At 55.2% G+C, this 21,005-nt stretch overlaps 1 protein-coding gene across 1 annotated transcript; it reads left to right on the top strand.

The window, feature by feature from the left end:
* Positions 1–525: 525 nt before the first annotated feature.
* Positions 526–9,488, top strand: TMEM270 (transmembrane protein 270). The gene is made up of 5 exons (XM_071220635.1): positions 526–649; positions 768–855; positions 7,041–7,155; positions 8,595–9,029; positions 9,186–9,488. The coding sequence occupies exons 1-5, from the start codon at positions 526–528 to the stop codon at positions 9,486–9,488; spliced, it is 1,065 nt and encodes a 354-aa protein (XP_071076736.1).
* The last annotated feature ends 11,517 nt before the right edge of the window (positions 9,489–21,005 follow it).

The raw sequence follows: 21,005 nt of genomic DNA, 5'->3' as shown, positions 1-21,005 counted from the left end.
TGAAAGGCAACCACGCATTGATGTTTCTCTCCTTCTCTTTCTCCTTCCCTTCCTCTCTCTCTAAAAATAAATAAAAATTAAAAAATTATTAAAAGTTAAGTTTATAGGATGGCATTCATAAATAAAATTACATAGGATTCAAGTGTACAATTATGTTTTAAATTGAATTGACTGGGGTGACATTGGTTAATAAAATTATATATGTTTAAGGTGAAGTGTACAATTCTTTGATACATCATCTGTATATTGCACAGTGTGCTCACCACCCAAAGTCAAATCTTTTTCTGTCACCATATTTTTGAGCTCCCTTTTCTCTTGCTAGCCCCCACCTTCCTTTGTTCTGGTAACCGCCATACTGTCGTTTGTGTCTATGAGTTTGTATTTCTTGTTCATTTTTGCTTTTAGTTTTATATCTCACATGGGTGAAATCATATGGTTCTTAACCTTTTCTGGCTGATTTCACTTAGCATGATATTCTCAAGATCCATCCCTGCTGTCGCAAATGGCAGTATTTCATCTTTGCTAATGGCTGAGAAGTGCCACATCTGCGCTATCCAGTCCTCCACCGAAGGCGGCCACTTCGGCCGCTTCAAAGTCCTGACCGCTGTGAGCAATGCTGCGGTGAACACAGGGTTGCACAGCCTTGCAAGTAAGTGTTTTTCAATTTTTCAGGTAGATGCCCAGAAGAGGAGTTGCTGGGTCATATGGTAACTCTGTTCTTAATATTTTGGGAGCCTCTACACTGTTTTCCGTGGTGGCCACCCCAGTTTACACTTTTACCAGCGGTGAGGGCTCCTTTTTCTCCACACCCCCTCCAACACTTCACTTTCCTGTTGATAATAGTCATCCCAACAGGTGTGAGGTGGTAGCTCACTCTAGGGTTTTATTTTTATTTTATTTTTTACTTTTATTAGTATTTATTTTATGCCAAATTTACTCCCGGGCCATACGTTTTTGTATTTTCACGTTCTTTTGGGATCTTTTTCTTTTGCGCAACCTCCTCTTCTGGTTTAGGAACAATCTGCTCTTTTCCAGTGCGATTATCTTAGTGTGACGGAGAGAAGGGCCACTGACCCTGTGTCCTGGGCAGTTTCATGAGTGTTTTTAAAGTGAATATGAAGATTCGAACCTTTTAAAAAAATTACTCAGAGAGAGCAACTTTGATCTATTGTTCTACTTATGTATGCATTCGCTGGTGGACTCTCATATGGGCCCTAACTGGGGATTGAACCTGCAACCTTGGTCTATTGAGAAGATGCTCTCACTGAGCTACCTGGCCAAGGCAGATTTGAGCCTCTTGATTTGCATGATATTGTGGGGTTTTCTGGGTGGAATGAATAGCGACCCATTTTCAGAGGCCAGCTCAGGCTGCTTACAGGAAGAACGACTGTAGTTGTGATTTGCATTTCTCTAATAGCCAGTGAAGTCGGGCACCTTTTCACATGTCTGCTGACCATTTGTATGTCTTCTTAGAAGAAGTGTTTGTGCAGGCCTTCTGCCCATGCTGTAATTGGAAATTATTGTTTGTTTGGTGTTGAGTTGTATGAGTTCTTTATATATTTTGGACATTAACCCCTTAATCAAAGCTGTTGTTTTTAAATATCTTCTCCCATTTGGTTGGTTGGCTGTTTATTTTCTTGGCAGTTTCTTTTGCTGTACAGAAGCTTTTTAGTTTGATATAGTTTGATTCATTTATTTTTCATGGCAGCATTTTTTTTACAAAGCCAAGATATAAAAATAACCTAAATGTCTTTTGATGAAGAAATATTTTTTCATTTTTTGTTTCTTTTTGTTTTAATACTCACCTGAGGATATTTTATTATTGATTTGAGAGAGAGAGAGAGCGAGAGAGAGAGCAAGAGATGTGAGAAAGAAACATCAATTGGTTGCCTCCCATTTGTACCCAGACTGGGGGTCACACCTGCAATCCAGGTATGTGCCCTGACCCAGGAATTGAACCTGCAACCTTTTGGCGCGTGCAAGGACACTTTAATCAGCAGAGCCACCCACCCAGGACAGAAACATTCTCTTTAGGACGGAAGAGGCCTGTAGAGAAAAGAGCAAGCAGAGAAAAAGGGAGTGGTTGTGGCTGAAGGTGGGAGAATATCCCAGAGGGAAGTCTCGGCGAGCTGGCAGACAACAAATGCGCTAACCACATTGGTTCTGAACAAACTGATCGATAAATGAATGGTAAAAATTGTAGTTATCATTGCTGTTTTTTCATGTTGCTTTTTGTACCTCACAGGTGTGACTGCAACCTGTTGCTGGCATTTATGTGTTTTGTACATTTATCTGAACTTTTATTTGGGGGGGTGAATAATGTTTTTGAACAATGGGGTAGTTTGGCAACTTTATCTTTTTAAAAAACACTTTCAAAACATTTCATTCATTTTTCTGTTAAAAAGTTTACAATTGGCCTTGGCTGGTGTGGCTCAGTGGATTGAGTGCCAGTCTGTGAACTGAAAGGTTGCTGGTTTGATTCCCGGTCAGGGCACATGCCTGGGCTGCGGCCATGTCCCCAGTTGGGGGTGTGTGAGAAGCGAACGGTGGGTGTGTCTCTCTCACATTGATGCTTCTCTCCCTCTCTTTCTCCTTCCCTTCCCCCCTCTAAAAATAAATAAATAAAATATTAAAAAAAATTTACAATTAATTTTACAGATCATTTAGCAATGATCTTTGTTTATATTTGGCAGTTTTTTTTTAAATTTCAAAATTAAGTGAATTTCAGGCTCCAAATGAATAGCTTGAAAGCAGTGTGATTGAAATGAATATTTCCACATATTGGTTTATGAATTAATAAAATTTGTGCACACTGATGGTGATTTCTTTTACAAATTTGCATATATTTTATAGTAATTTTGTCCAACTTGTAGCTTATTTTGCTAAAATCTTAAGTTGCTTTTCATCCACAGATGACTTCACTTACCCACCAGCTCCAGGCACTGGTGTGGGCCCAGGTACTGCTCAACACACTTCACAGCCCCTATTCCATCCACTCCTCCCTCCAGCTTCACCTAGTAGGCTCTGCAAAGTGTACCCCGGTTGTACAGAGAAGGAACCTAAGGCCCGCGTGCCTAGACTTGTAATTAAGCCACAGAGGTCAGTTCAGACGGGTCTGTCCCTTTAACGAGGATAGGCCCCTCATGCTTTCATAAGGTTTTAATCGTTATTCTTGCATTTAAAGTGCCTTCGATAAAGCCATCTTTAGAAAGAAAAAAGTTCCAATAAGTACAAAGCAATGTTTATGGTTTTTGTGTACTTCGGGGGGAAATAAAAATGAAGATGAAATAAACTGACATTTTAATATTAGACATGAAAGAAAAAAGGGAGAAACATATGTCCTGATCATTTCTCGGTGGTCTCGTCCCCAGCAACCCAGACATGACGAGCTCCTCCATGTGACACAACAAGGTTGTCATAGGCAAACCGGCCTTGCAGGCTAAGGTACAAAATAAACCACCGAAAACTTTCCACTAATTTGCTCAGCTGGACCCAGGTGTGCTGGGGCCCTGCACCCCCTGGTGTCTGCTGCCCTCGTGCGGCCGCGCCGCGGTCCTGCACCCGTAGGAGCGCGCTTCTGATAAACCCTGGGCGCTGGGGTTGGGAGGAGTCTGAGGCAAGCTCCTAGCCTTTACTTAGTTTAGTCCTAGGTCCTGGCAGAGAAGGGCAATCTCTTCGGTGCAGGACAGGGACAAGGGAATGGCGCTCTGTGGCGTCGTGCGAGCCAGCTGCCATTGATAATTGGGTTATTTCACCAGGCTCTCCCTGTTACCCTGCAATGGGAGGACAGGGCCAGGAGGGGAGGGACTGCTTGCCCAAGGCCACACAGCACAACGGTGTAGGGATGGCCTTGAACCTTGATGCTGAGTGGGAAAGCGAAGGGGTGGAGGGCTCCCTGCTGCAGGATTCAGGTCGAGCGCTCCTGTGCAGCAGCTCCTGCTGGAGTTGAGACTGAGACATACCTGGTGATGGCATCCTAATGAGACTTGAGAGGTACTGGGAGGAGCTGCCCTTGGGGCAGTGGGCAAGGAGAGGTCTCTTCAACTCCAAGTGTCTGGGCCCCGTGGTCCAGGGAGTTTGGTCCATATGAGGCTGAGGCCCATCAACTCAGCCTCAGTGATGAGTTCTGAGTGTGGGAATGCTGGGTGATGGTGGGAGTCGACCAAAGAGGGGAGGAGGGGACTAGTAGCGACTCTTAATTTCAGTCCTCACCACCTGACTCCCGGACTCTCTCAGACTCGTCCCCAAATACACTTCAACTCCCACCCCACCTCGGTGGGCAGCACCACCACCCACACTTCACCCAAGCCTTCTGAGGAGAGTCCTGAGCCCTGCCTCCATTTACCTCTCTATCTATTCAATCCTCCATTGGGAGACAACTTTTCCCTAGGTCTCTCATGTTTCTGCTAAGGAATTGATTGTTCTTTGTTCTGAACGATCTTTTCCAGGATGTCTGTGGATCCAGCAACCTTGGAATATATAATGTCTCCTCCTGGAACAGAGCATGGGCATGGTCCAGCATGAGACAGATAATGTCTCTCCCAGGAGCAAGAAGCAGGCTTGCTTTCTGCCTATTATAAAAGACTTGGGTTCCCTAAGCTCAGGGTTTCTCTTCTATAATCACCAACAGGGTGTTGAGGTGTCCCCTGGCCCATCACCCCGAGGGGATTTGGGACTCAAAGAATCAATGCAAAATACTCACACTCTAGTTTACTGCTAGTGCTGGGAGTAATAAGTTGTCCTTCATCTCTGACCTGGGAGTCTTGTGCCTTCTACTCACATCCAAGAAACCCCTGCAGGCTGACGGGTTAGCTTGCAAGTAGGGTACAGTCTTGGACCTCTCGCCATTCTTGACGGCTTCCAACCTTGTCAGTTCTACCTCTACACATTGCTGGCATCTGCCCACTTCCCCCCATTCTCAGCGTCTCAGCCCCAGTCCAGGCTCTCTCCACCTCCTGCCTGGAGACTTTATTGTTGTGGGTTCCTGTCTGATACCCTCACCCCTTTTGCTCCCTAGTCTAAACGCTTCATGCAGCCAGAGGGACTGTTTTGAAGCCCACAGGGACCTCCAGTTGCCTGCTGCCTCAACTCTTCAATGGCTCCTATCATCTAACAGAATATTCCTTACCCGTGTGGCCCTTGCTGACCTCACCACCTGCTTTGTGCTCCTCCCAGCTCTCTACACTCTCGTAATACCGAATTGTTTAAATCGAGCTGTTCCCTCTGCTTGGACCGTCCTTCACACTCTCTTCCCGGGAAGAGTCCTACCCACCCTTCAAAACTCAGCTCTCTGAGGCCTTTCTGAAGCCCCAGGGACCTCTCAGTGCCACGGTGTTGGAGACACCAAGAGCAGTGGGCGGGCGAGGTGTGAAGGTAGAGGACAGAGCAGAGGGACTTTGAACGCTGCACCTTCCAGACCCCTACTTCCAGACTGGGGGAGTAAACCAGTGGGTGGACAGGACCGCCCCAGGCAAAGGTCACCCCTTGCATTTCAGGGACTCACGTGGCAGACTGCCACATACAGTCGGGTATGCTGTGCCCTGCACGAGGGTGCCCGGCCAAGGGAGGGAGTGAGGACTGAAATCACACTGTATGCAAGGGCTGGGTGGCACCCGTCCTCGGATCTGCTCAGAGGGGCCTCTCCTCACAGAGCCCTGCCCCCATGAGGCCTGCCTGTGCACCAGACAGTGTGCTTTTCAAGATTTCTCAAAGGCGTGACAGCCCCATCCTGCAGCTCCCTGGGGCCACCAGCTGAAACCCAGACAGAGAAGCGATGATGAAGTTTCTGGATTCTCTCAGAATTCTAAGCCTTTGACTCTGACTAATGGCTCCAGTATTGTCTCCAAGAGTCTCCAGGCCTCTGGTCACCTCCTGTTGCCTCTTGTGGCCCTGAGGCGGTTCGCTGAGCAGATCCGCCCTCTTTCCCCCAGGACCTGCCCCTCTCCAGGACCCTCGAAGCACCTGTTCTCTTCCCAGAAATCAAGGGTCCTTGTGACTTTGATTAACTTTAGTTATAAATTTTAGCTCTAGAAATCATTTCTCTTTCTCTCCTTCTCCCTCAGAAACCTAGCTGTCCCCACCCCCCTGCCCCTCCCCCACAACCAGCAATCCCTGAGGCGGCAGAAGACGGTGGTCCAGGACCTGACTCCTGGGCTCAGGGTCCTGACCTCTGGCAGGCTAAACACAACATTTCGACCTAAGTTCCGGTTCAGTCCTTGAGCCCTAAGGTTGACCAACCCCCTGGCTACTTTCCCATGAAACCAGAAAAAGGATGTGGGGAAAGACCTCAGAACTGTCCTCAAGACCTGAGGGAATGAGTTATTACCCTGACCTCACCTCCAAGTGGTAAGTTCCCAGTGCGACCCAAACCCCTAAACAACGGGGTCTTGTGATTTTGCCCTGTACAATCTGTACCCTGCATGCCATCGGGGAGTTCAGCCTGTGAGTATTAGCTTCTGTCTCCTGGGTGGCTTCATTCATAGTAAAACACCCAACATTTTCCCCCCGCAGTTCTCAGAGGTCAGTGTTTGGCTCGGCCAGTGCCAGGCAGACCAACTGTTCTATACCACCTCCGAAACGTCACAAAGATCTGAGAATACAGGTCACAACCTCATCCCTCCGCTTTGTGACTGGGGACCTACCTTTAGTGAAACCCAAGAAGAATGGATGGGAGTGGGGGCTTAGGTAGGGCCCTCAGGTTTGAGCAGCTGGGGCTTCTCCCTGCACCCAAACATTTTGTCACCTGTGGCCCTTGGGGTCAAGATTTCTATTTCCCAGGCCTTGGATACTCGGGGAGTTGGAAGAACGTGGGGAGGGCAGCCTGTTTCTGTTTCTATCCTGGGGTCCTTCTCCGGTGCTGCTCCTGAATTCGTGGAGTGGGTGTCCCTGGGCGGGGGTCCCCAACCAGGAAGTGGTCCAAGGCTGCAAGACAAGTCCCCAGTTTTCTTGCAGTGAAGGGGGTGGGAAGCAGGTAAAGGGAAGTCTCTTGTGGTATTTCGGTTCCCATGGTAACTCGGCCCCCACCCTGTGGTATCTGTGAGGTCACCCTGCCTCTCCCAGCTGGAGGAGGAGGAGGAGGGCAGACGTGGAGGCTGTCTCTCCTTTCAGATCCAGCCTTTTGGGGATCTGCTGCTGGTGGTGAAGCTCTCAGTGCTGGTACGTGCGGGTGGGGAGGAGAGGGGCAGGGGCCACACACCTGGCCCTTCACAGCTACCTCTGAGCTGCTAGACCTGGTGGCCTGTCTTGAGCAGTGGGACCAGGTGACTGCCTGCCCCCCTGCAGTAACCTGACAGCTCCCAGAAGCCCCGCCCCAAGCCGCAGTGCCAGAGTTTTCTCATAGAGAATGGCTTCTGTGGGTGAAGCATTGCCCTTCTCATCCCTGGTTTTAGAGCATGCGGATGACCGGGGCCACATCTCTAAATCACAGCTCCTCGGTGGGCTGAGTTGTCAGAAAAGGGTCCCTGGGGTCTGCTGCTGTGGTTGAGAAAGAAGAGATTACGTGGTGTGGTATAAAGAAACAGAAAATTGGATTTGGATCTGGGCTGCTCCACTGTTTAGCTGGGTGGCTTTGGGCAAATTCTACCTCTCTGAGCCTCTGTTTTCTCTCCTATACCTGATCTTATAGGGTCATGTGGGATGCATTAGGCTACTCCCTGGTCCCAAAGTCATCAGCTGGTGGTAGTGGAGGGGAGGGCAGCTGCTATTTCCTGTCTCTATCCTAATTCTTCTCCTAGCTGGACCCCTGAGTTCCCTTCCTTTCCCAGTGTAGCTGTACCCACTCAGCTCTGCTGACACCCCCTGTGGTGGGGCATACAGTCAACCCCAGATTGTTGCCTCTCACTCCATCCGTTAGGGCTCCAGAAGGTCCTGTGGACAGGGCCACATGGGGTCCAGACTGGAGGGCTTCGGGGCTCTGCGGAGGGGCCATTCAACTTCAGGCGTCCAGTGAAACTTTCTCATTTACAGATTCTTTCCCCACCTAAACCCACTCTTCCTCCCAGTGGATGGTAGACATCATGTCCACTCTGTCACCCAGGACAGAAATCTGGACATCTTGGGTCCCTCTGTCTCCTTCACCCCTCTCAGTAGGTCTTTCATTAATTCTGTCACCATCTCCCATGCCACACCTCTCTCTGCCTCTAATGACACTGCCTTTGCTCCCAGCTGTCCTCACGATACCAAGAAGCAACTGATGTGCAGGGAAGACCCAGAACTTGGGAGAAAAAACCAATCTGGGTTCAAATCCTGCAGGATTAGGAAGGGTTGAGGGGGAGGGTCACTCCTTCATAGTTGTCGTCATCAGCATCATCATCATCCAACTTCCTTCAGTCTGGAGTATTACAGAGAATTATTTAAATTCACAGGAAAGAAAACCAAATATAATATGAGATGCCCTTTAAAGGTCCCTCATGAGAACGGAGTCCTTAGAAGGAACAGAAAAATATCGTTCTTATGAGTGGGGAAACAGGCCTTGAGAGGACCAGGGCCTGGCGCAAGGTGGCCAGGCAGCCCCAACCCCTGCAGTAAAACTCAGGCAGGGCTCCCACCCCAAGTGAGTGACGATGGGTGATGGTTGTCTCTCCCTTGTCCTGCAGCTGGTCCGGAACCGGGTCCACCTCTACCATTTCCTGCCCTTCAAGATCATCCTCTTCAACCAGTGGCTGTCGGGGCTGGTCCAGGAGGCCCGGGGGTCCTGCGGCCAGCAGGCCCACCCACTGCCCAGGCTGGCAGCCTGCCCTGTAGACTGGGTTCTATGGGCTGGGCTGGCACTGATGCAGGTCCCAGTGCGGCTGGTGCTAAGGGTGCCCAGGCTAGCGTGGGCTGGCATGCTGGGCTGTGCCCGGGCCTTGGGCCTGCACTTGAAGTGGCTAGGTGCCTGGGAGCAGCTGGGCCTGTCTGTGACCACCTGGGTGGACCTTCTTCTGTCCTGTCTGCACAGCCTGATGCTGGCAGCCTTGCTGCTGCTGCTGCTGGCCTGGAGGCTGTGCTGGAAGGCCCACCGCTGCAGCCTGGGCTGGCTGCCCAGCAAGGTGGGTGGGCAGGCAGGGTGCAGGCCAGGCTGCTGAGAGCAGGCCTAGGGCACTGGGCATGGCCAGGGCTGAGCTGGGGGGGTAGCAGCCGGGCGGTGCAGCCATGTGAGCTCGTGGTGGCCACCTGCTCATCCTCCTGCCCACCCCCTCCCCCAGGCTCTGCTGCAGAAGCACGTGATGCTGGAGCTATTGGCACAGCTGAAGCATCTGTACTGGTGGATGGAGAGCATGATAGCACCCACCTCTTGGCACTTGGCCCATCTCATCACTTGGACCACCTGCCTTGCCTCTCACCTGCTGCAGGTTGCCCTTGAGCACACAGCCCAGCTGGCCCAGGCCCAGGCCCAGCAGGCTGAGCCCCAGGGGGCCTCAAGGCCTTTGTATGAGTCCCCACTCCTTGAGTCCCTGGCTACTAAGGCTAGGCCAGTCCTGCCAGAGCGTGGAATCCATGGAGAATAAACGTGTTTCTATCTACCTGTCCTGGTCTGGTCTGGTCTGGTCTGGCCTAGGGTCTTACCCTCTAACCCTCTTTCCTGCTGTGGTGGAGAAGGGAGGGCGTGTGTGTGCACACGCCTGCGAGCACGCACGCGTGCCCTAGGGCTGCCTCTGGGAAGGCAATCACATTCATTGAGCATCTGATATAGGGCAGATAACCATCTCAGACACGTCACACATGTAATTTTGTTTAAATCTCACAGCAACACAGGCATCAGGTTTGATTAGCTCAGTTTTCCAGATAAGAAAGCTGAGCCTGAGAAAGCTGAATAATCCCAAGGTCCCAGAGCAAATCAGGGGAGAAAGCAGCAGATCGTTTGTTTCTCTGAACCCCTAACTTTCTCTGGGTCCTTCCCTGGTTCTCAGGGTTGTTGGTGCCCTGGGCTGTAGAGGAGATGGGTAGTTAGAGACTCTGGCCTTTGGGGGGCGCCAGGGCTTCATATTTCAGAGATTTAGAAAATTCCTTTGAGAAATAGTTACTCATGAGCCAGTCTGTAGCTAGCCCATCCACTCATTTACCCACTTTGCCACCAACTTTCCCACTCACCCCTCCACCCATCCAGCTACCCATTCTTCCATCTATCCATCCATCCACCCATCCATCTACCCACCCATTCATCTACCCACCCATCCATCTATCCTTCAGCCTATTTGCTTGTCTATGTACTCACAAACCCATCCACAGATCCATTTATCCATCCTCCCTTGGAAGAGGGAAACTTCCAGTGTCTCAGCACTCACCCGGAGCTGCCCGGTCCTGCTGAGGGATGCCTCAGGTTGCAGAGGGTCAGATCTCCGAGACCCCGCCTAGGCGAGTGATACTGTGAGAGGGAAGGGATGTTTTTCTGAGAGGTAGCAATCAACTCCCACTCACTCCTGAGCCTGAAGGTGCTGTGAGTGTGGGGAGATACTCAAAGAGCCCTGCCCCACTTTCCCCTTCTCCACTCTGGTTCCCAGGGAAGTTAGGGCCGGATTCCCGCCCTGCATCCTGTATGGACCTGCAGATGGCCCAAGATGGGTGTGCAGTGAACTTCCAGGCCCTTCTTCGAAGTCTGAGGAGCAGGCCCAGCCTGGCCCTGGGGGAAGACTTGGGAAGGGCTCTCATCTGGCCAGCGAGGCAGAACACGTGTTACGGAGGAACCTGCAAAGCCCTGGTGGAGTGGTAGACACCTGCTGGGATTCCAGAACACACCCCCAGGGAAGGCTGGGTGCAGAAGTATGGGGCGTGTCAGGGTGGGAAGGAGCAGCATGTGGAGCTGGATGGACCTTGAACTGCTGGGACCACGCTGGTGCTTGACAGGGCTGGGGCCTGCAGGGCCTGAAGGATGGAAGGAAGGAAGGAGGGAAGGAGGGGGCAAGTGGAGGAGGGCCTCAAGGGGAGAGGAAGGCTGTGCCTGGGGGGAGAAGACAGGAGCCAGGGTGAGGCTGGGGGATAGGCTGGAGGCCAGGACCAGGGGAAGGTGCTGGATAGTGGGGCTATACTGGTATCTTTTCCTTCTACTAAATTTTTAAAAAACTACCGAAAAAAGCCCTTGCTGGTGTGGCTCAGTTGGGTGGAGCGTTGCTGGGGTTTCGGTTCCCAGTCAGGACACATGCCCGGGTTGTGGATTCACTCGCTGGTTGGGGCGCGTATGGGAGGCAACCAATCAGCGTTTCTCTCTCACATCAGTGCGTGTCTCTCTCTCTCTCTCCCTTCCTCTCGCTCTCAAATCTACAAACATATTTTAAAAAGTACCAAAAATACAGAGATGGTAATGTAAAAATATTTCCCTCTCCCTGGTTCTGTAGTGAGCCCAGCCTTCATTCGCACACAGAAACAGCGGCAACTGTGTCCTGCCTCTCTTTCCAGCCACGATTCTTTGCGTGTGTGCAAACCCACGTGCCCACTCATGTAATATACCTGTAGGTTGTGTGACGCAGATCCTATCGCACTGCACATATCTTTAGGTAAATTGCTGTTTTGCATTTGACAGTATACCTCCCACCCGTTTCCAAGTCAGTCCACACCGATGTTTTGTCCTTTGTCGTGGCTGCATTGAGGCCTCCCACTCAGCCTCCAGGTCTCTTTCCCACAGTGAAGCTCTGAAGCACGGAAGGGGGTGGGCCTTAGAGGAACTGCCTGGTGGGGGGGGGTGGAGGGGTACAGGTTGGGAGGTGGCCCTTGCCCTGGGAGCTCCTCTCTGACCCTGTACATGCTAGGCTCCCACCCCTCCGGCCACATCTCTAGGGGCCTGGGGCTGAGACCTCCCACGGCTGGAGTGAGCCAGGGCAGAAGGGGGCAGGGCTGGGGTCAAAGATGTTACAGGCCCAGACTGCCAGAGGGAGGGGGCTGAGACTGGGCCCTGGACCTGGGGTGTAGGGTGAATCCAGGAGACCAGCTGGGACTTAGGACCCTGTTGCCTTGAACATGGCCACCTGTTCCACTTGTCCGCTCAAAGAGTTGGCTCCCAAATTGTTGGCTGCCAGTGGCAATGAAATTGCAACCTGGAAAGGCCTAGCCCCTACCTTCCACACTGGGATAGAAGAGGACACTGTAGTGTGGCCATGCCTTGTCTTCCCAGAGAAGACTTCAAAGGCTTGAAGGCATAGCAGAGCTGGGAGCAGATCGGGAGCCATTCATTTGGGCTAGGGTGCCTGGGAAGGCTTCCTGAAGGAGGGGGCATTGAACTGGGCCTGCAAGAGAGGCACTTACTGCTGCCAGAGGGTGAGACCCTGGGTGCTGACCCTAGATCTGCCCCATGCTGTGCGAGCTTTGTTAGGCTCCTACTTCTCTGGCCTTGATGGCTGTTGTGGATCTGAGCCCAGGGCAGGGCCCCAGGCTGGGTTCTGGGGCACAGGCTGGCCCCTGAGTCTGTCCTGGTAACTGTGCAGGCTGGCGAACTGGGAAAGCGCTGGGCAGGAGAGGCTAGTGAGAGGACTCGGCCCCTCCCACCCCGAGCCAGAGGCCGGAGGAGAAGGCCTGGACTGGGCAGATGTTGGGGCTCCACGGCTCTGCCCTGTCTCTCTTTGTGACCTTAGAGGAGGCTCTGTCCTCTCTGGCCCTCAGTTTCCAATGTAGGGTGACCAGGTAATCCCTGATGAGTCAGCATTGAGAGCACTCAATGTCCCGGATGTCCCAGGTGGGGGGAGGTGGTCTGGGGTTGGAGGGGAGCTGATATGCATATGCGGACCTGTGGGACAGGACCCTTCTGGGAGCTGAGATCTGGTTCCGTGAAACATGTGCTTCCAGTCCATGAATGTTAGTTTCCCCAGGCCTCCCAAGGACCTTGGCATCCTGGGCCTGGGGCCTGGGGCCTGGGGCCTGGGAGGGAAGGGAGGAGGGTGGGAATCTACCCTTGGCTGCCCATTGCACACAGCGGGGAGATCAGAGGCCTTGGGATCAGAAAGCCTCAGGGTGTGAATCCTGCACCAGCAGCCTCCTGGCTGTGCGACCTCGGGCTCATTCCTTAACCCTGTGAGCCTCAGTTTCCCCACCTGTGAACAGGCACAGTTATAACATCTGGGGCCTCAGGGGCTGTTGCAGGTCTGCGCAGAGCTGTACCTGCTCCAGGCCTGGTGAAGGAGGTGCTGGGAATCTCCTCCCCATCTCCTCCCTCGCCACCTCCCCAGTGCCTACGGGGACCCCATCCTGAGGTCAAGGGTGAGGATGGTCAGTCTGTCTGTCTCAGGCCTTTGAGTGTGAAGGGGCCCTAGACTGCTGGGGGGTGGTGTGGGGGACCGAGCAGGGTGGGGGGAGCTGGCTGAAGGGCTGGCCAGCAGCTCCACGCAATCTGTCTGCTATGCAGTCCAGGGCCTGGCCTGTATTTATTTATGCTGAGCGTGTATTTATATCAGCTCCTTTCTCATTAATAGGGCAGGAAATGGCTGGAATTGTTACATACCTGGCGGCCCAGGGGTCCTGCTGGGCCAAGACACACAGGGCCCTGGCCACCCTTCGATGACTGTTAGGGGCCCCCTCTTAGTCCCAGTCCTATGACCCTGCCTTTCACTTAACCCCCGCCCCCCTTTGCAGTGAGTCCCCCCTCTACTTTTCTGAGCTCCTTTTCATGCCCTGAGCTGACAGCTCTGAGAGAGAGGGGTTCAGTTTTTAGACCCCTTCCTAGCCCATAGCTTCTGAGCGCCTCCCAAGCCCAGGAGAGAGAGCAGTTAGGGACTGTCACTGCGCAGCACGCAGAGTGGGGGCTGCTGGGGAAGCTCCGGGCAGCACAGCCCTGACTGGGGGTGGGGCCCTGGCACCCTGGGTGGGAGTCGGGGCAGGAGTGAAAGTGAGAGGTGGTGAGAGGGCCCTCCTGAAGCCTAGGGGTAGTCCCTGGGGCTCTGCCCCCCATTAAGCCAAGCTCCAGGTAGAACAGGTCCTGTAGCTTCCTCCCCATGGGACGCCCCACTCCACGGAGGTGGTCCCTGTGTTTATCGGTCAGAGGGCCCGATGGGGTGGGAGCTCATCCCTGTCTTGCCTTCCTGGCCATCATGGCGAGATGAGGCTTCCTTGCTCGGGGCTCAACAGCCCCTCTCCAGCCCTCATGCCGCACTCAGAACCAAGCCAGCATCTCTCTCCAGGCCCCAGCTCTTGGGCGCGGGCCCCAGGTGGGGCTGCCAGAGCTGAGAGGCGCGGCCCCCTCCCCAGAGCACTCGCCTGACATAACCTATTAGTGCTTCTCGCCTGGGCCGGCTCCCCCAGCCAGCTTCCCCGCCCAGACCAGACTGTGCCGGCCCTGCTGTCCCTTGGCTGGGAGGCTGTGCCAGGACAAGGTTAGAAGGAAGGAGGCTTCAGGACGTCCAGACACACTAGGGGGCAACTGTGCCTCTTCACCCCTGCCCTCCGTTGGGGACCAAGGGATGCTATCCACCCAGAGGACTCTTTTAGGCTGGTCCTCCTGGCAGCTGCCTCGTGGTCATATGAGCCTGACCTCCAACCTCTGCCCGCTGCTGCCACCATGCCCTCCTGGCTCAGAGTCCAGAGCTGGGGCCGCTGTGCAGACATGAGGACCGAAGCATAGAGGAAGGAGGGCTTTCCCTTCGCCCTCATTCCTGACCTCTCAGGGATACTGCTAGGGTCTGGTGGGAGGGGATGGGAAGGGGGCAGGGCGTGGTGACATTGAGGAGGGGGCTGCTGGGAGATTTCCAGTTCTTTGGGCTGCAGGCCCCCTGGGAGGTGGGAGGGGCCGCTGCCATCTCTGGACTCTGCCAGGGCTAAGGCAGGGGTCTCTGGGCTCCTCTAGTCTGTCCCACCACGTGGGGCAGATGTGCTCTGTGGGGCAGGAGGACCAGGCCCCGGGAGGGCACCTCCCCTGGTTCCCTTATAAATACTTTCCCCCAACACCATGCGGGGCCACCGGCCGGCAGAGCCCCCAGACAAAGCCCAGGCCAGGGGCTGGTCCCTAGTTGCTTCTCCAGTCCTGCCTGGCCCTGCCTGGCCCGGCTGGGTGGCCTGAGACAGACCAGCTCTTCTGGGAGCTGCCCATTTATGAGGTGGGGACACCCCATCCCACACAGGAGCTGTGGGGAACTGATGTGGCAGGTAAGGGTGGCTATGAGTGGGAGTGCCACTTTTACCTCCGCGGCTTGGCAGCTGAGTGCCTGGGCTGGGGGTCAGCAGTCAGCCTGGGTCCTCTGCCTAGCTGGGCTCCTGCCTCTGCACTTCCCAAGTGGATAGGCGTGTCTGCATTAGGGGGATGCTCAGGGGTCGGCCGCCAGGGCAAGGCTCCTTCCTCCGAGATTCTCCGGGGGGTTGTCCCCCACCCCTCAGACCCTGCCTGGAAGGCCAGGGTAGTGCCTCCTCCACTGCTCAGCCAAGGGTGTCGAGGTTGTCTACGTGTGTGGGGCAGAGGGCATATGTGCGGGGGTGGGCAGATGCAGGCATCTGTGCCCCCCATAAGTTGCCTGCCATTTAAAGGACCTCAGGCCCTCTGCTCCTGTTGGGGCTCCTGCCTGCCCTGGCTGTGTGACCTGGGGCAGGTGCCTAGGCTCCATCCTTGCTCATGCAATGAAGCGTACGCCTTTGGACTCTGCAGTTCCTGAGTCAGAGTTTTTTTGAACCCTGAACCCTTTTTTGGCCCTGGGGCCTGTGGGCTGTGGGTGGGGTGTTGGAAAGGGCGTGAGTGGAGAAGCCCCTTGGCAGGGCCCTCAGAGCCCCAGGCCTCCTGAGCCCAGGTGCCGACTCGGAGCCTCGCAGCCCGCACACATCTGGAGCTGTGGCCCACCCCCACCCAGGCCCACATCTGGAGCCCAAAGCCGGCTAGCCGACTAAACACAGAGCAGCTGGGCCCCAAAGAGCCTGCTCCCAGGTTAATGCGGCCCATCTGGGCCCCTGGCCGCTGCTCCGACTGTCTCCACAGTGGAATGCTGGCTGTACATCTGGATGGCTGAAGCCCTGTGGCCGCCCAGCCTCACCCCCTGCCCTGCTGGTATGGAGTCGGAGTCGAGCTGCCCGGGGTTCCCTGCCCTGAGGAGGGGCTTCTGTGTGTAGAGCTGCGCTCTTCCTTTCTGGATGACACGGCTCATGGGCTTGTCTCGGGGGCTGCCTTGGGAGTAGCTCAGTTTGACATAGTGTGCCTCTCCAGGAGTCGTGACAGCTGCCACTCTGCAGTACCTCACCCGGCAGGCCCTTGGCCTTGCTTGAAATAGCCCCTGGGGGACCTCAGTATTGTCTGTGTTCCCACCCCCTGCTGAGGTGCCCAGGGTTCTACAGGGTATGCCACCAGCTGTGGGGGGACTGCATTGGGTCCCTGTCACAAAGCCCACGGCACACAATGAGCTCAGCTGTCACTTTCATCCTCCCTCTTCTCTACCAATACCTGTGTTCAGTAGGATGGGACTAGCTGTCTCCCCTGAGGCCTCAGACTCAGAGAAGGGAACCTGGAAAAGCAAGATGCCCAAGGGAACTAGGGCTGACCTGTGGGAAAGACCACCTTGGGGCAAGGGGCTGCTGGGCAGACACACACCTTGGGCCAGCCAAGGGAGAAGGCCGGTCTGTGTTGGAGGAAACTTTTGAGCTGAGAGAACTAACTGCCTAGCAGTGGCCTGAACTGATTCCTCCCCAGTGGGGTTAGAGACCCTGCACTTCTGCTCTCACTGGGGACATGGGACCTTAATGAGTGAAATCATGAGTCTTAAGTCACTGTGATTGTGGTCCTGAGCTCCCCACCATGGGGGGCATCCACGCTGGTAGGGCTGCTTACCATCAGGAAGACAAGAGCCAACGCTGTGTCAGACAACCTTAGTGCTACACTCAAGCCCTATAACGCCAAGCTTCAAGGATCCTGAGATGCTGCCTTCTCAGACCCTGAGCCTCCTGTGACAGGAGGTACAAAGAGCCACAGGTTGGAGGCCGCATATTTGGCATGTAGGATGGTGAAGGGAGCAGGGGGAAGGGGCCCTGGGAACGCAGAGAAGTGTCACCAGCTTGTGGCCTGGGACTGAGGCACTTGCTGCCTCCATTTCCAGAATGACTGCAGCTCTGGGGCTGGCCTAGCTTCCGAGGCCTGGAGCGGGAGCACAGATCGCCCTGTTCTTCATCCTGTGGTCAGGCTTTATCAGAGCATCACTGGCCCCAATTGAAAGGAATCCTTTGTTTGCTGTAGCCTCCAGCCTGGACTCCCTGGAGCGACAGGCATTTTAAACCACAGAGCTTCACGCCTCCTTCTGCACACCCTTACCCATGGAAAATATGAGTCAATGAACATGCGAGATGGAAACACAAATAAAAAATAATGAGGGCTAGCATCGATCGGGTATTCACTATGGGCTAGATAGCGTCTGAGGGCTTCACTGGCATTAACTCATTCCAGCCTCCCTGTGAGGGAGGTACCGTTGTTATCACTAACCCATTCTACAGATGGGGAACCTGAGGCTTAAGGTCCACTCAGCCATTAGGTGGCAGAGCTGAAATTCAAACCAGGCAGTCTGTCCCCCAAATCTGTGTCCTTAGCCATTGTTCCTCATCACCTCTCTGCAAGCAGGGTATATGGGGGGCACAGAGGGTAGAGAGAGGGATGTGCAGAGTGAGGCCGAGAGAGGGACAGGTCTTAGGCCCTGACAAGTGATGCTGCTCTCCCAAGCCCAAGAGGTAAACTGGAATTGGTTGAATTACGGGGGCCACCCTGTCCTGTCCCCCAGGCCTTCAGATGACATGTCGAGGCATCCAAGTGTAGTCCCCGATCTTGTCAAGGGTTCCAGAGCAAACAGACAGGCTTCAAATTATGAGTCTCACTGGCCAGCGACAGAGCTGGTTCCCCTGGCTCGTCTAGAAGGCAGGAGTCGGGGGCGGCTGCCGGCTGTGAGGCACATCTGCTCTGTGCCCCGTCTCCTGGGGAGCGCCTGGCCCTGTGGTTGAGGCACTGTCTGGAGTGTCGCTCAGGGCTTCCAGGGTGAGGGCCGGGGTCTCCGTGGGTCAGCATCGGTGGGGGGCTTCCCTTTGCTTCTGTTGCCATGTGATCTGCCCGAGGAACTAAGCAGACAGAAGGAGGAGAGGGCATTCTGGGGCGATTGGCATCATCTTTGGACGCTTCTGACTGACCTTCCTTGTCCCCCAGGTGCCGTCCCACCACCCGGAGCCCCTGCCCCCCAGTACAAACGTGGCAGCCACCCTCACTGGGTGCTTCCGTCATTCCCGGCAACTTGGCGAGGACTCCGCCATGACGTAATAATGCCTCACTAATCCCACGGCCGTGACGGGAAGCTGTCATTGCCATCTTCCTTGTATGAAGAAACTGAGGGTCAGACAGGGGAAGTCACTTGTCCATATAGCTGAACCCCTCTCACTGAGCCCCTAATGCCCATACCTGCCCAGAGGGATGGGAAGAAACCTCCGTATCCCCAAACTCCTGGGGTAGGGCCAGGCTTCCCAGAGCTCCAGCCTGCTGCCCCCATTCCCTAGCTGGCTGGCTTCAGTGAGGCTCAGCCTGGCTTTGCGGGGGTGGGGGGAGGGCTGGCCCAGGGCCAAGGGGGAGAACAATGGGAGTGAAAGGAGCGGAAACCTTCTCTGAAGTGTCGGGGAGGGAGGCCAGGCCAGCAGGGGTTTCTTCTAATCAGGCTGGGTCCCTGGGCCCACAGGGCAAGGGACAGCATGGGGGGGAGGGGATGTCCAGGCCACACTTCCCATGTGCGATTGAGGTACACTGGCCTGACCCTGCATGGGGACATTGAGGCAGGAAGGACTGACACAAGTCCTGTGCTGTGGTCCTAGGGGGTCTCGGCTTTCCCTGGGGGGTCCCAGCCTGAGGAGAGAGTGGAGGACAGTTCTGGTAAGACCCAGATTAACGTGACTTCACACTGCTGAGTTTGGTGAGAGGCGAAAGCTGCTGGCTCAGCCCTGACGGCACCGTTCCTGTGCCCCACCCCCGGCAGGCTGGGGGTGCTGGGAGAGGCGAGGGGGGCTCAGTGCCCCGCCTCAGACCACAGAGAAGGCCCTGGCTTGACCCCTAGCCAGCCTAGCTGCCCCAGTGGTCTCTCCAGCTGAACTTCCTGTGGCCCTTCCTGGCCTCTCATCCCCCTGCCCCCCACCCAGTGCTGTCCTTTGATGTCCATTATGTTATTTGAGTTACAGATAGGGCAGCTCTGGCTCAGCTGGTAGCCGGGCAGGGGAGAGCCCAGAGCCCACTACTGCCGAAAGCCCAGATTACCTGTCTGCGTTCATCCTGGTCCCCGGACCGGGTGTCTCCAGAACTCAGTGCTCTGCTCAGTAACCTGAGAGGGTGTGTCCTGCCTGAGCCTGGGATACGACACTGGCTCTCAGAGTGGCGCTCGGACACCTGTGGCCTTGCCGCCGTGCTCACTCAGAGCCCCAGCCCCCTGGATGGCAGGGTCCAGCCCTGGTCTAGGCGTCCTGATTGGGCCGAGGTTTCCAGAAGTGACTCTGCTCTGCCAGGGCAGCAGCTCCATTGGCTGGTCTGAGGGACGCCGTGGCTGACAGCTCAGCCCGGAGTCCTTCACCTGGGGGGCTGCTGTCTGGCTCTCTGCCAACAGCCCCTGGCCTTACCATGGGCGCATCTCGTGCCCTCTGGGAGTGCTGTCCCAGGGGCCCTGCTGATGGATCCTCAAGGGCACTGTTCTGTCCCCTCACCCCCCCAGACCCAGGGGGGCCCTCAGGAGCAGCTCTGACCATTCACATCGGGGGGAAGATTGTTGCTAATGCTCCGCTCAGGGTGGACCGCCTAGGTCTGTCTGAGGACCCAGGTCCCCCTATTTCCTTCCTCTGAGAGACGGGTTGGAGGTGAAGGGCTTTGATCGCTCTTCCAACCCACGAACACTCTGGGTGCCTCCGTGGTGCCAGGCTGGGCCTGGGAAACAGAGGTCCTTGCTTGGGATGACTCCTGTCTGTGCCGTTCACCAGATGCCTTAGGTCACTCACATCCTGCCCCTGGCCTCGGTTTCCCCCTCTGAGGGGTGGGGTTGGACTTGCAGTGTTGAGGGGCCTTCCAGCTCTCGCTTGGGTGAAGCCCACCTCTCGCCCTAGTGTTCATGCCCATCACCCACTCATACTCCCAAGGTAACAGGTCTCCCCGATCAGGCCCCAGGCTGTGCCTCCGACGGTCCCTCTGGGCAGGCTCCCAGACAGCCTGGCTCTGGCCTGTCCCCCAGGACCCTGTGGGCCATGTTACCAACAGCGAGAGAGGGTCCTCCTGCCTTCCCCTCTCTTCAGGGCCATGCAGCGGGAAGCTTGTCAGGGAGCAAATTCTCCCAGACAAACCAGGCCAGTCAACAAACAGGCGACCAGAACAACAAGGAAAGATTTCGAAACCCAGATTCAGGGAAAGAGGCCACTCTGAGCCTCTCCAGGACAGGGGGTGGCGAAACTGGGCCAGGCCTGTGGGTCAGAGCCTGCCTGGCCCGCACTATTTTTGTACTGTCTGGGGGGTGGGGACTGATGAAATCCCAGCTGCATTTCACCAAAACACTTTCCCCTTAAGCCCGGGCTCCATGTGGTTCAAATTCATTGTCACTTAACTCATCACTCAAGGCTCTGAGCCGCACCCCTCCCCCCACAAGAAAGACGAAAACACGCAGTCTCTGGCACTTGGTCGAGGTGGGCGTGAGGGGCTGTGACAAGCAGGCTGGCTGCCTTGACCTGAGTTGTCCCCAGCAGCCTGCCCCTCCATCTTCCCTGCTCCCTTGCTCTCAGCCCCAGTTTCTTCACAGGTAGTGAGTAGCGGCGGGCTGCTGTGCTAGTGGGGTCGGCTCTGGGGCTTGGGGTCATCGACTCCCTCCCCTCCATCGCCCGCTGCTGGAAACAGGAAGCTGATGAGCCCAGAAGGTCCGTGCGCAGGAACGCCGGGAGGTTACTCCATGGCAGTGTCACGTGCTGGCGTGTCTGTGGCAACAATCAAGGAGAAGCCAGGCTGCTTTTTCTTGCCGCTTTTCACAGCCTTTGCTGGCTGGCACCTGGAGTTCTTCACCTCAGGGCTGTGTTGGGGTTGGCAAGGGCAGAATCTGGATGAAGGGGAAGGGCTGCTGGGAGGGGAGCCACCAGAGGGCATGTCAAAC

The sequence above is a fragment of the Desmodus rotundus genome, chromosome 1, assembly GCF_022682495.2.
Source record: "Desmodus rotundus isolate HL8 chromosome 1, HLdesRot8A.1, whole genome shotgun sequence".
NCBI classification, from domain to species: Eukaryota; Metazoa; Chordata; class Mammalia; order Chiroptera; family Phyllostomidae; genus Desmodus; species Desmodus rotundus.
Note: the sequence above shows the minus strand (reverse complement) of the source record. Positions and strands in the feature narration are given on the sequence as shown.